General features: G+C 46.1%; 1 protein-coding gene across 1 annotated transcript in view; it reads left to right on the plus strand.

The window, feature by feature from the left end:
* The first annotated feature begins 659 nt into the window (after positions 1 to 659).
* PDE6A (phosphodiesterase 6A) overlaps positions 660 to 12357 on the plus strand; it is a 59672-nt gene continuing 47974 nt past the window's right edge. The window contains exons 1-4 of the mRNA XM_040972698.1: positions 660 to 1261; positions 8663 to 8815; positions 9347 to 9436; positions 9975 to 10115. Coding sequence (XP_040828632.1) covers positions 788 to 1261; positions 8663 to 8815; positions 9347 to 9436; positions 9975 to 10115 — 858 coding nt within the window. The 5' untranslated portion in view covers positions 660 to 787. The remainder of the gene's footprint in view (positions 1262 to 8662; positions 8816 to 9346; positions 9437 to 9974; positions 10116 to 12357) is intronic.

The following is a 12357-nucleotide window of genomic DNA, read 5'->3' on the forward strand; positions in this document are numbered from 1 at the left end:
CTGGGAGCTAGATAGGAAGCATATGCGGGATTCAGGCCCAGGCTAATGTGAGATACGCCAAGCAGCAGCATAACCCACTGTGCCACACAACACGCATACCAGGTGTGCCATTTTAATGAGCGCCCTTAGAAGGCTGAAATTTGAGTCACTAAAATCTGAAGCTGGGACAGATTTCAGTGCAAGCCCCCTGGTATGAGATCCATAATGTTCATGAGGATAACAGGCTGAGCAGTGGCCACACAACAGCAGGTCTGCACGGGGAAGGCTTGGGGGAAGGGGAAGAACGAGGCAGGAATGTGGATGGATAGTGAGAGCTGCTGCTACTTGGAGAGAGAGGCCAAACTGCCTCCTACCCACGACTGCAGGGCACATGGCTAAGAAAAGGGCTGTAGGGGACAGCAAGTATGCCTAGCCATGGCAGTTTGAGCCTGGGCTGCCTCTGCCTCACTGGTGGCTGACCCCTGCCAGTCCCACCCCAGCTCTGAACAGAAATCTCTTCCCAGTTCCCTTAGCAGCCCAAGGTGAAAAGGGAGCTCTCTCCTTTTCCCATCTGGGGCCCGGAAGTTTCTGGAACATACTGATCCTCATAATCTTGGTTCTTGGGCAGTATTAATGATTTAATCTCCTGAGCTGGCTCCTGCTCCCACGTGGCCCTCACTGTATAACTTGCAGCTAGACCCAGAGAGGCTGAATCGAAAGAGAACGTTCGCAGGGCTGCTGCACACCTGGATTGCAAAGGCATCTGCCTCAGCTCCTCCAAGGAAAAGAACTCCTAGGATCTCCAGCCATGGCAGAGGTGACAGCGGAGGAGGTAGAGAAGTTCCTGGACTCTAACATTGGCTTTGCCAAACAATACTGTGACCTTCACTTCCGGGCCCAGGTGCTCTCAGACCTCCTGGGGGCCAAGGAGCCTGCCGTGGACCTGAGCAACTACCACACCCTGAGCAGTGTGGAGGAAAGTGAGATCATTTTTGACTTGCTGCGGGACTTCCAGGAGAACTTGCAGGCTGAGAAATGCACCTTCAACGTGATGAAGAAGCTGTGCTTCCTCCTGCAGGCAGACCGCATGAGCCTGTTCATGTACAGGACCCGTAACGGCGTTGCTGAGCTAGCAACCCGGCTCTTCAACGTACACAAAGATGCTGTCCTGGAAGATTGCCTGGTGGTGCCCGACTCTGAGATTGTCTTCCCTCTGGATATGGGTGTCGTGGGCCACGTCGCGCACTCTAAGAAGTTGGTCAACGTCCCCAACACAGAAGAGGTATTCCCTTCCCCGTGCTGGCGAGCAGAGAGAGGCTGTGTGCCATGGTGGTGGATGTTGGTGTGCCCTGGGGATGAGAGCTGCTGGTCACCCAGGCTGGGCTGGGGAGGGGACACAGAACATCTCCTGATGCAGGACTTAATGATGTAGAACTTTTGTTCTGAAGATAGCTTTCCAACTTCACAAAGGAGTTTCGAATAGTACGAAGAGCTGTATCTCTTACATCCAGATTCACCACATTTTGCCACATCATGCCATGACTGCTGGCTGTATTTCCCCCACCTACTTGGAACAATGGTGTAGCCATTATAACCTCGCTTTCCTCATTAATTCACTGTGTATCTTCCAAACTAACAGTCCTTTTTTTTTTTAATCTCTAATACAACAAGCAAACTCAGAAAACATAACATTGCCACAACACAAGGATCTGATCAACAGCTCATATTCAGTCTTAGCCATCTATCTAACTGCATCATTTAGTGTTATTGCTCTGCTTTCCAGAAATAGGAAACAGTCCCTCTGTATGTCAGGATTCCACAAAACTGATGGATCAACATGCTTGATGTTTCTTGGTGATTCAATTCGGCTGATGTGTTGCTGGCAGGCCTATCACAGGGGTGATGCTATTTTTCTTCATGTGTCCCACCAGGAGATGGGCCTACTGGCTGAGCCACTGCTAGAAATGCTAACAACTAGTCATTCTTTCTCTAAGCATACAGTGTCTCATGGGATTCTACTGGCAGTTCTAACAAGGTTCTAGCAAACCTCTTCCCCTATCTGGACACCAACTGCTGGAGGATGCAATGCAGTTGTCCCCACAGTCCCTGCCCAGGCCAACTCCTACTCATCCTTCAGACTGCAGGTGAAGAGCCCCTTTCCGGGGGACACCCTCTCTGATTCACCTGTTACAGTGTCTATCCTAAATCAATTGCCCATAATAAGCCCCAGAGGCCAGGGATTACATCTGCTTTTCTTGTGTCTGATATAAGGTAGGTGTGTACTTAACACTTGGCATAAAAGACTCACAGTCAAGTAATTAGGCAAGAATTTCCTGAAATTTTTTATGTGTTAATTTTTATGTGGTTGAGAGGCAGGAGGACAGAGGATTCTCATGCACTGGCCCAACTCCCAAATGCCGATAGCAGCCATGGCTGGACCAAGCCAAAGCTCAGAGCCAGGAACCCATGAGGTAACCTGAATTGAGTTCCTAGTGCCAGGCTTCAATCCTGTGGATGTCTAGGGAGTGACCCAGTGGAGAGGAGCTCTCTCTCCGCCTCTCAAATAATAACCTAAAAGTCAAATAAAAGAGAAGCAGGTCATGGGGCCCCTGTGGGAACTATACTGGGTGGGCTCCCCCAGGGGTTAATCTTCCCTTGGGCATCTGAAGGGACCAGTTGCTCTATCACCCAACCAGATTAGAGTCAACTTTCTCTCTAGACTTTGTCACCAGGATGGACCATCTCATTCATTTCACTGTCATGAGAATCTTGTGTTGTAATTCTTATCGTTTCTGTTCCACAGATAATGAAGCTAGAATCCAGAGAGCTTATATAACTTGCTTGAGTTGCACAGAAAGTGGCAGATTGGCCATTTGAATCCAGATACTGCAGCCTTGAGTCCCTAGAGTTCATTGCTCTGCTATTCCACACTTCCTGCTACGACTCCAGGCTTTAAGAAAAAAAAAATTATTTTTCAATCTGCTGGCAAAGAGCTCAGATCTGCATTGGACTGAGCTCCGGGTGTGAATCTTAACTTGTAATCTAAGTATTTGGCCTTGGCAAGTCATCTAGCCTATCTGGGCTGATTCCTCAATGTATAAAGTAGGCTGATAACAGCTGCCTCGTGTGATGTTGTGAGGATTAAAAGTGAGAATTATTGCGTACCTAGCAGTGATCTGGCACACTGAATGACTCACATTAGCAGCTCCTGTTGCTTGCCGCTCCTGTTACTGCTTGGTGTTTGTTATGAGGACTAAAGTGGAATTTGGCAAAGAATCCAGCTTCGCCCATGTGAAGCTTTCAGTTTGGACTACTTTTTCTTTAGTATTTATTTTTTACTTATTTGAAAGGCAGCGTTTCAGAGAGATGAAGAGAAAGAGAGACAGAGAGAGAGAGAGAAAGAGAGGGAGATCTTTCTTCTGGTAACTTACTCCCCACAAATGGCCACAAATGTTAGAGTGGGGTCAGACCAAAGCCAGGAACCCAGAGCTTCTTCCATGTGAGTACAGCGGCCCAAGGAGTTGGGCCATCCTCTGTTGCTTTCCCAGGATGTTATTAGGGAGCTGGATTGGAAGTGAGGAAGCTTGGGCAGGAATTGGCACCCATATGGGATGCCACACTGTGGGTGGTGGCTTTACTAGCTACGCCACAGTGCCTATCCCCCAGTTTAGATTGTTTTGCGAGAAGGTAGAGAAAGTTGGCAAAAGCTTCTCTATCCCTGATGTTAAAGGCCCCAGGATTTAAGAAGTTTGTCTGGTTGAAAAAGATGATACCTATCCATGCTGGGATTCTGCTAAGGGAGGCCTGCTGCTTTGCAGTCAGCCCTCAGTGCTCCCCCTGGAAGCCTGGCCCGCTCTTCCCTGCAAGCTCTCGGCCCGAGTTTCTCTCCTTGGCTATAACCCTGGCATGGGGATCAAGGCCATCTGGGCAGTCACCACTGTCTACTTGGTTTTTGCTTCTGTCCTCCTTGAGAGTTCTTTCTGAGTTCTTGGCTCTGGGCAGGACAAAACCTTCCTTGCCAGTCAGTGACTGGGAGTTGGGTCAAGAAGGAGAAGGAAGATGGTGTGAACTGGGTTTTGGCTCCGCCCTGCACTAACACCAAGGGATGCTTTTAGACTCTAGAACCCTCGATAGCCTTGGAAATGGTTACACATGCTGCCTTGTGGGCTGCAAATGGACTTTTCCAGGGCTGCAATGCTCCTTCCCACTCCCTGGCAAAACCTTACGCACCCTCACTATCGCCTTGCCATTTGAACTGCAAGAGGTTCAATTTGGATAGTGCTTAATGCTCCCCATGCAATAGGTAGGACATAGTTACACTGAACATTTTCTTCTTAAGTATCACAGATAAAACTGGACTAGGATGTTTGTATCTCTGAATTTGGGATCTCTACTTGTCATTCCTTATTTATATCAGTCTCATGCCCTTTCTCCTGGCAGAAAAGCCCTGTCTTGCTCACCATTAGTCCAGTGCCTGGGCTGGAGGTGGCACTGCCTAACACTCGTGGTGTCCAGCCAAGTCCACTTTTATAGACTGTGACTCTAGAAACTCCCATATCCATTGCCTGCCTTTACTTCCTTCCCTTCCTGGGAAACCTGTCTTACTGTGTTAGACCAGAAACTTAGAGTGAGACTTGATTCAACATTCTGATGACCAAAGAAGGGACTTAGGCTAGGGCTGATTTCAATCACTGATGACATATTGAAAGGAACCCCGAAGTCACTCACAGAACAAGTCTATTCTCTGGTGGCCCAGCTTAACCTTCCTATTGGGGTTGTGGTGTCATATTGTGGTTTGATTTGTTCATGTTTCACATGATTTCTCAGTATACTGTGAGAATCCAAGGAAAATATTCCATATTAGTAGTCTTGAATGTCCAACGCCTAGCTTGGAACCAGTGCTCAGTAAATATGGGTGAATGAGTGGATCATCAGTAGGTCAATGAGTGAATCAATGAATGAACGAGTGGAGCAACTATGCCAACTGGCAGCTGTACATGGCAGGGCTGATGTGGAGTTACTGAGAGCCTGGTGTAATTATATCATTCAATGAACAGTAGGTCTCATCACAAGACACCCAGAACTTGGCACTGTACCTGACTGAAAATGGCAATTGGGGAACCTGGAAATGAATGCAAAGCAAGGATCCCCTGCACTTTAAAATCTGAATTCATTACCATGGCCTCTGAGGCCCTACTGGATGGGTCTCTACCAACCTCTCTAACTTCTTTATCCTCCATTCTGTGTCTGCCACTCCATTCTTCAGCTACATAGACATTTCTGTCCTTAAATCAGTTCTGCCCTTTCCCATCTCTTGCCTTGGCTTTCACTGTGCTCCTGCTTGGAATGTGCCTCCAGTACTGGTTTTTCTGATACTATGGTTCCCAACCTGACCCCCATGACCAAAGAAAGGCCCAGCCCATTCCCCCTACACTTTCTATCGTGATGCCAGAGGAAACATGCTCTAAAGATTAATTTACTTATTACAAAGGCAGAGTAAGAAAGAGAGAAAAGGAGACAGACAGACATTTTCTATCTGCTAGCTCTTTCTCCAAATAACTGCAAGGGCCATAGTTAGGACAAAGCCAGGAACTAGGAACTGCATCCATGGCCATCTTGTGGGTGGTGGGGTACCAGCACTTGGGCCGTTCTCCAGAGCTTTTCCAGGTGCATTAGCAAGAGCTGGATTTTAAAAAGGGTGGCCAGAACTTGAGCTATTGCTCCACTATAAGATACTGGCATTTCAAGTGGAAGCTTAACTTGCTGAGCCAGGAAGAACACTCACTTATTTTTGTTTTCTGGGTTTTGTTTTGATTTTGTCTGTCTCTTCCATTTAAATGTGAACCTAACTGGAGCTAAAAGGCCACCCTTCTGGATATCCTAGGCCCAGGATAGTGCTTAGCATACACAGGGAGACTTCAAAACATTCATGGGAAGGGGGATGAAAAAGTAAATTTCTTGTGGTGTAAAGAACTTTGAAATCCATGCATGGTTTTGCCTGATGTGTACTTTCTCTGCACATCTGGAATCTCCCTATGGAACCCCTCATTCCATGCTAACTGAAGGGAAGCACAATGACCCTAGGCTCTCCCTAGCCAACCTCGGACTTTAACATAAGTCATTGAGTTAAATAACTTCTAAGTCCTCTTTCTCTGAACCAGTTTGAAGGTGGATGGCATGGTTGTTGAGGACACTTTATGGACTGAAAATATCAGACTGGCAGTGACTGATGGTGTAAATGCCCATGAATGGGGAGCAGGCGAGCTTGGAGGGAACTCCAGGGCAGAGAGCTCAGGGGAACAAGGGTTCTGTTGGACTGAGTGTTGTATGTACAGATGCTGGCAACGCTCAGGGTGCTGAGCTGACTGCATGAAATGAATGTGAGCAAACCCCAACCAGACCTGGGCTCTGGAATTCATCAGCACCCCTGGGAATGACACAGTAAACTGCTCTTGGCTAATGCCTGTTTGGAGACCTTCTTTAATCTTCAAATGCTAATTCCAGCAGAGCTCTGCCAGCTTTTCTTAATTCCTTTACCCTTCACCTGGTTGGAGACTGACAACAAAGCTCCTGCTTATTTCATCCCACCCTAGCTGGAAAAGATGTAAAGCATCCTGCTAGATTTCTGAATTGTGGCAAAGGTTCTGCAGATTTGGTTCCACAGGAGTTGTGGAATTGGCTCTGTAACCCTAGTGTCCTCTCTTAGAAGAGCATGAATGCTGCTGGGTTGGGCTGGCTCGTGTTCCAAGCTGTGCTGAGAGCTGGGAAGCTGCATGTGACACAGAGAGACGCATTGCTTCGAACTGGAGACAATTCAGGCTCTGTCACCTTGTGCTGACCAAATGGGCCACGTGGCAGTTTCCTCTGATCTCCCAGGCGGCAGGGTGTGTTAGTGTGTATTTCTCTATAGCCCCAGAGCTTTGAGACAAGCCCTTAGGGTCTCGATTACTATAACTGACTTATTTGGGAGTGGCCTAAAATTTAGTCATCCTGTATCCCCTGTGCTTAGCTTAAGGCCTGACACATAGTAAGCTTTTATAACATTTGCAAAAGGGTGGGACAGATTTTTTAGTAGTGATTAAGAAGCCACTTAAGACACCAGCCTCCGGCTTCCCCCTCCAAACCACTTGGTCTCAGCGGTAGAAATCCCCCCAAAGCCATTCCTCACCTGCAATATACTCCCTCCTTCACAATCTCATACATCCTTCCCTGATCAATCAATAGTCCCTATGCCTGGGAACACATGAATTCCCCAGGCAAGTCTTCCCAAGCCCAGTCCTTTGGTGGGGTAGCATGCTGGCCTGGAGCTCTACCAGAGACCCAAGATCACAGACAGGTTCATAGACATGCATGAAGGTCTGGGAACTTACCTCTCCACTCACCTGGGACACAAGTGCAGGTGAAACACCCCAGACCAAGTCCACGTGCATATTATACTTACCTGGGTCTTCCCTTCCCTCCTCCCCACCTGCCCTTGGGACTGAAACACAAAACATGAAACACATGCACAATCTCAGGCCTGCTCTGACAGCCCCCAGCACGGGTCCCCAAACCCCAGCACTCTCATAAGACAGTAAAGCCACCAGTGGCTCTGGCTCTGATCAGAGATCCTGGGATGAGAGGACTGAGGCAGATGGGAGGCTGGGTGCAGCTTCTCCCTTACTCCAGATACAGGAAGAAGAAAAAGAAAAATTGGATCTCTGTGCATCTCATGCATCACAGTGATCTCATGCACTTTCCCCTAATCCTCAATCCTTCTTACCATAATCATAAAAAAAAAAAAAAAAAGACACCAGCTTTCCATATTAGAGTGCCCGGGCTCAAGTCCCACCTCCACCTCCAATTTCAGCTTCCTGCTAATGCCAACTCTGAAAGGTAGTACGGAATGGTTCAGATTGTTGAGTCCTGGCCACTCAGTGGGAAACCTGGATCAAATTCCTAGCTCTTGGCTTTGGCCTGGCCTAGGTCTAGCTGTTGTAGGCATTTGAATAAACTTGAGAAGGAGAGATCTCCTTGTATCTTTGTGTTTTTCTCTACCTTTAAAGTATAATGAAAATATAGCAAAAAGATTTATGGACTATGGAAAAATCCATTGTACTGGCTGCATGATACTAGGACTGGAGGGTCAGAAAAACTGAAAATAAAAAATCTTTCGTCCAATGACCTGGACCCCAATCTAACCTTGTACAGTCTTCTCTGAGCAGCAGCAGACTTGAGGCAGATTCTAAACTCATACACACGTGCAACACAAACTGTCTTGAGTTACCGTTTTCCCTCTAAGATGAGCTACTATTGGCACTCATCTCCTAGGCTGGGGGCGGTGGGGCACTAAGGGGAGGGTATGCAGGTGAGGCTAGCAGTTGTCACTGTGACATGCACTCAGGTATTTTCCCAACTCCCTTGCAGCTCTCATTTGACTTTCCATCTGGGGCTAATTGTTAAGCTTCTTTCAGAAAACTTCTCTAAACGTTCCCCGATGACACCCTCCTGTCGCTCACTCCTTGTCCACTGCTGTTAGTGGGTACAGCTCAGGCCATCTTCTTTTCCTGGGTTTCGGGGGTTCTGCTTCCACTAAAGGACTGGAGCTGGGAATGTCTTCATTCCCTTGCCAGTAAGGGTTCTGGATTGTTTTGTCATCCTGGCTCCTCATGTTCCTCCCATGCTTGTCTCTGACTCCCTTCAGGATGAACATTTCTGTGACTTTGTGGATAACCTCACGGAGTACCAGACCAAGAACATCCTGGCCTCCCCTATAATGAATGGGAAGGATGTTGTGGCTGTCATCATGGCCGTGAATAAAGTGGATGGAACGCACTTCACCAGGAAAGACGAAGAGGTAAAGACACTGCAGAAATTGCTTGCACATTTTCCTTTTTTGTCCAGTCTTTGGACCCTTGTTATTTGGCCTGGCCTCAGGTTCCCCAACACTAAGTCTGATGGAGCTTAGGCAGGATAATGGTTAGTAGACTGACCTCTAAAGTCAGGAGTGGAGGAATTCTTGCTCTAACCCTGTCAATATCCAGTTGTTTGACTTGGGCAAGTTGCTTTCAAAACCTATTTTCTTCTTTGTAAAATAGGAATGACTGTAAAACACCTATATAATATGATACATGTGATGATATGATAGCATACATAAATGACTTCCCAGAGGGACATCAAATTTAATAAGTGATTGTTTTTTTTTTCATTAACACACTATCAACATCCTACATTCTATGTATTTTACACTCAAACACTTTGAGCCTACAACTCTGCCCAAATGTTTGTGAGAAAGCTTCTAAAATATTCATGTTTGCTGATGATAGAAGTGGCCAGAAGAGGAGTTTTTCCTTCTAAACTTCTTCCCTTTATGCTGTGTGATTTCTAGATTCTTCTCAAATACCTCAACTTTGCAAATCTAATTATGAAGGTGTTTCACCTGAGTTACCTGCACAACTGCGAGACTCGACGTGGCCAGGTAAGCGCTTGACGTTAAGGGATGCACTGGACATTTCCTTTCATTAAAGCAATGATGAGAGCAGTGCTGGCAGGGCAAGGGGTCATGAAGGTGCCAGGGAGACCCTGAACGGTCTCTGGCCAGCACCACTAGTGTTATGGGATGTAACAGTGGGCATCAGGGTATGTAGATTCTCAAGGCAGCTTGGCTTTTTGAGCCCCTGGCCAGCCACGTTCTAGCTCTACGACCCTGAACAAGTCACTTTTAATCTCTCTAAATTTGTGTTTTCATTTGAAAAAATGGGGATAATTATCATGCTTCTCTCAAAAGACGTTACCAATGGTAAATGAGATCATCTAGTGAGACAGCACTTGTACTCAATTAGTGTCTATTATTTTATGAACAACCCATGCCAATTATCCTATTTCTCTAGGTCATTGGGAGGATTCATGGAGTTAAACTTGAGAGAATCTTACAGAATTGTCAAAATTCCCCAGCTAAGTGGGCTGCTGCTTTGTGCCTCAGAAGTTTTGAAGGTTTTTTCCCCCTATTTCTTCAGATACTGCTGTGGTCTGGGAGCAAGGTCTTTGAAGAACTTACAGATATCGAGAGACAGTTCCACAAAGCCCTGTACACAGTGCGTGCCTTCCTCAACTGTGACAGATACTCCGTGGGGCTATTGGACATGACCAAACAGAAGGTAAGAAAACTGGCGGGGGCAGACACTGCCAAGAAAGGTTTCACCTGACACCGACTGGACCCCAGAATCCTGTCTGGAGTTGTCAGAGGCAGGGCAAAGGCAGGTTGAATCTGGATGGCCACAGGTACTTCAGCCACGTCTACACTAGCAGAGCAACACCAGGCATGAAAGTCAGTCCAGGGCACAGGTGAGCCAAACCCATTTGTGTATTCCCCAGTTCATTGGAAAAATGAGCACAAGAGAGAATAAGGATAATGAACAGGCAGTGGTAGGTAGTGAAGAAGTTTTAGGGGATCTTCAGTGGCATAGCAAGTTAAGTCACCACCTACAAGGTGTTATAGATGCTGGTTTGAGTCCCAACTGCTCCATTTCCCCATCCAGCTTCCTGCTAATGCATCTGAGAGAGCAGTGGAGGATGGCTCAAGAGTGTAGGCTCCTGCACCCATGTGGAAGACACGGAAGAAGCTCCTGGCTCCTGGTCTCAGACTGACACTGCTCTTGTCATTGCAGCCATCTGAGGAGTGAATCAGTGGATGAAAAATCTCTCTCACTCACTCTCCCTCTGTTTCTCCCTCTATCTCTGTAAATCTGCCTTTCAAATAAATAAAATCAATCCTTTTCAAAAAGCAATGTCTAGGTAACGGGAAAGTGCAGAGAAAGTTTCCAACTCAGGAATTCTCAGAACATGTATTGAACGCTTTCCCTACAGTTGGTTTGCCCAAGGCTTCCCAGGACCGTTGAAGCAGTTAACTGGATCAGGCTCGTTGGGGGCCAGGTGTTGAGTAGGTATGGCAGCTGAGGAGGCAGAGTTCAGTGTAGTCCCCAGTGCTGTTTTTCCATGACACTTTGCCACACCACCTCTCCCATTGCTCTTAGTTTACCTGTTTATGCCTCACTGGGCTGGTCATTTTCCACAACAGAAAAGATGACTTTACTCCTGGCCAGTTACTAGTGTAAAGGCAGATTACTTGAGCCCATCAGAGATGGAGCTGATCTGAAAGCTGGTCGGCACACTTTGTGGAGAGGGGTCCTCCTGGGGTTCACTGCCACTTCTACATCTCTGCCTGGCGTCTTTTCAAGGACCCCCATCCTTACAGATTCTGAAGTCTAGTTGTGTCCTGCTTGCCCACTGAGTTTTCTGTATGCTTTGTTCAGCTTCTTAGCTCATCAACAGCATCTCGGCTGTCAGCCAGTGGGTCAAAAGGAAAAGCAGAACTTGATGTCTGGCTAATAGTTCCAGATTTTCCCTCTTTCCTGAGATTTTGGTACACTAAGTCCTTGTGCCTTGTCAGTTTCATGATTTCTCCAAGTAAATGTCTTATATATATATATTTATACACATACATATATACATATGTACTATGTATGTATGTATGTTCGGGTATACACTGTCCAAATTTTATAATTATTTTAGTTGGAGGATTTGTCTGAAACAAGTAAATCACCATTAACAGAAGTGGAAAATCCTCTTTGTTCTGTAGTTCATGTGGGTTTATCTCATTCTTTCATAAAACACTTCTAATATTTATATATTTGAAAGGGAGAGGGAGAGAGATTGAGAGAGTGAGCGAGAGAGAGTGCACACTCCCATCCATTGGGTCATCTGACTGCCTTCAATTGCCAAGACTCTGCCAGGGTGGGGACTGGGAGCCAGGAATATACTCCAGGCCTGCCACCTGGCTGGCAGGAACTCAATCACTTGAGCCATCACACTGTTCCTCAAGGTCTGAATTGGTAGGACCTGGAGTCAGGAGCTGGAATCAGGGACTATATTGTGGGACACGGTGTCTTTACTAGGCTAAGTACCTATGTCTTTAATTAAGTTTTATTAATATACTATAATTAATTTATCCTTTCCCGTATAGCTGTGTGTTAAAATCATTTTTTAGATACTTGGGCAACTAAAGATACTGCTACATTAAACAGCCTTGGGATTGAATATTTACATACTCAAGTGAGAATATCTATGAAATTGAGTTGGGGTAAAATTACTCTGGTTTTTCCCAGAATTTTGATTTTTGAGTGTTCCATTCCCTAAAGCTTTTACCAATATTTTAAATATCAGTGTTTTGAAAAAATTTCCTATGCAAACAGCAAAGTAATATCTTTTCTTTCCAATTGTATTTCTACTGATTATCCACGGGGTTGTGTAAACATTTTATGTTTATGAACTTTACTTGCTTCATGTGGTTCCCAAATGTATATCTATCTTCAAAATGCAATTTTCTATTTCTTGTCAACG

The sequence above is a fragment of the Ochotona curzoniae genome, unplaced genomic scaffold (assembly GCF_017591425.1).
Source record: "Ochotona curzoniae isolate NIBS_2020 unplaced genomic scaffold, NIBS_Ocur_1.0 contig_1, whole genome shotgun sequence".
NCBI lineage: Eukaryota > Metazoa > Chordata > Mammalia > Lagomorpha > Ochotonidae > Ochotona > Ochotona curzoniae.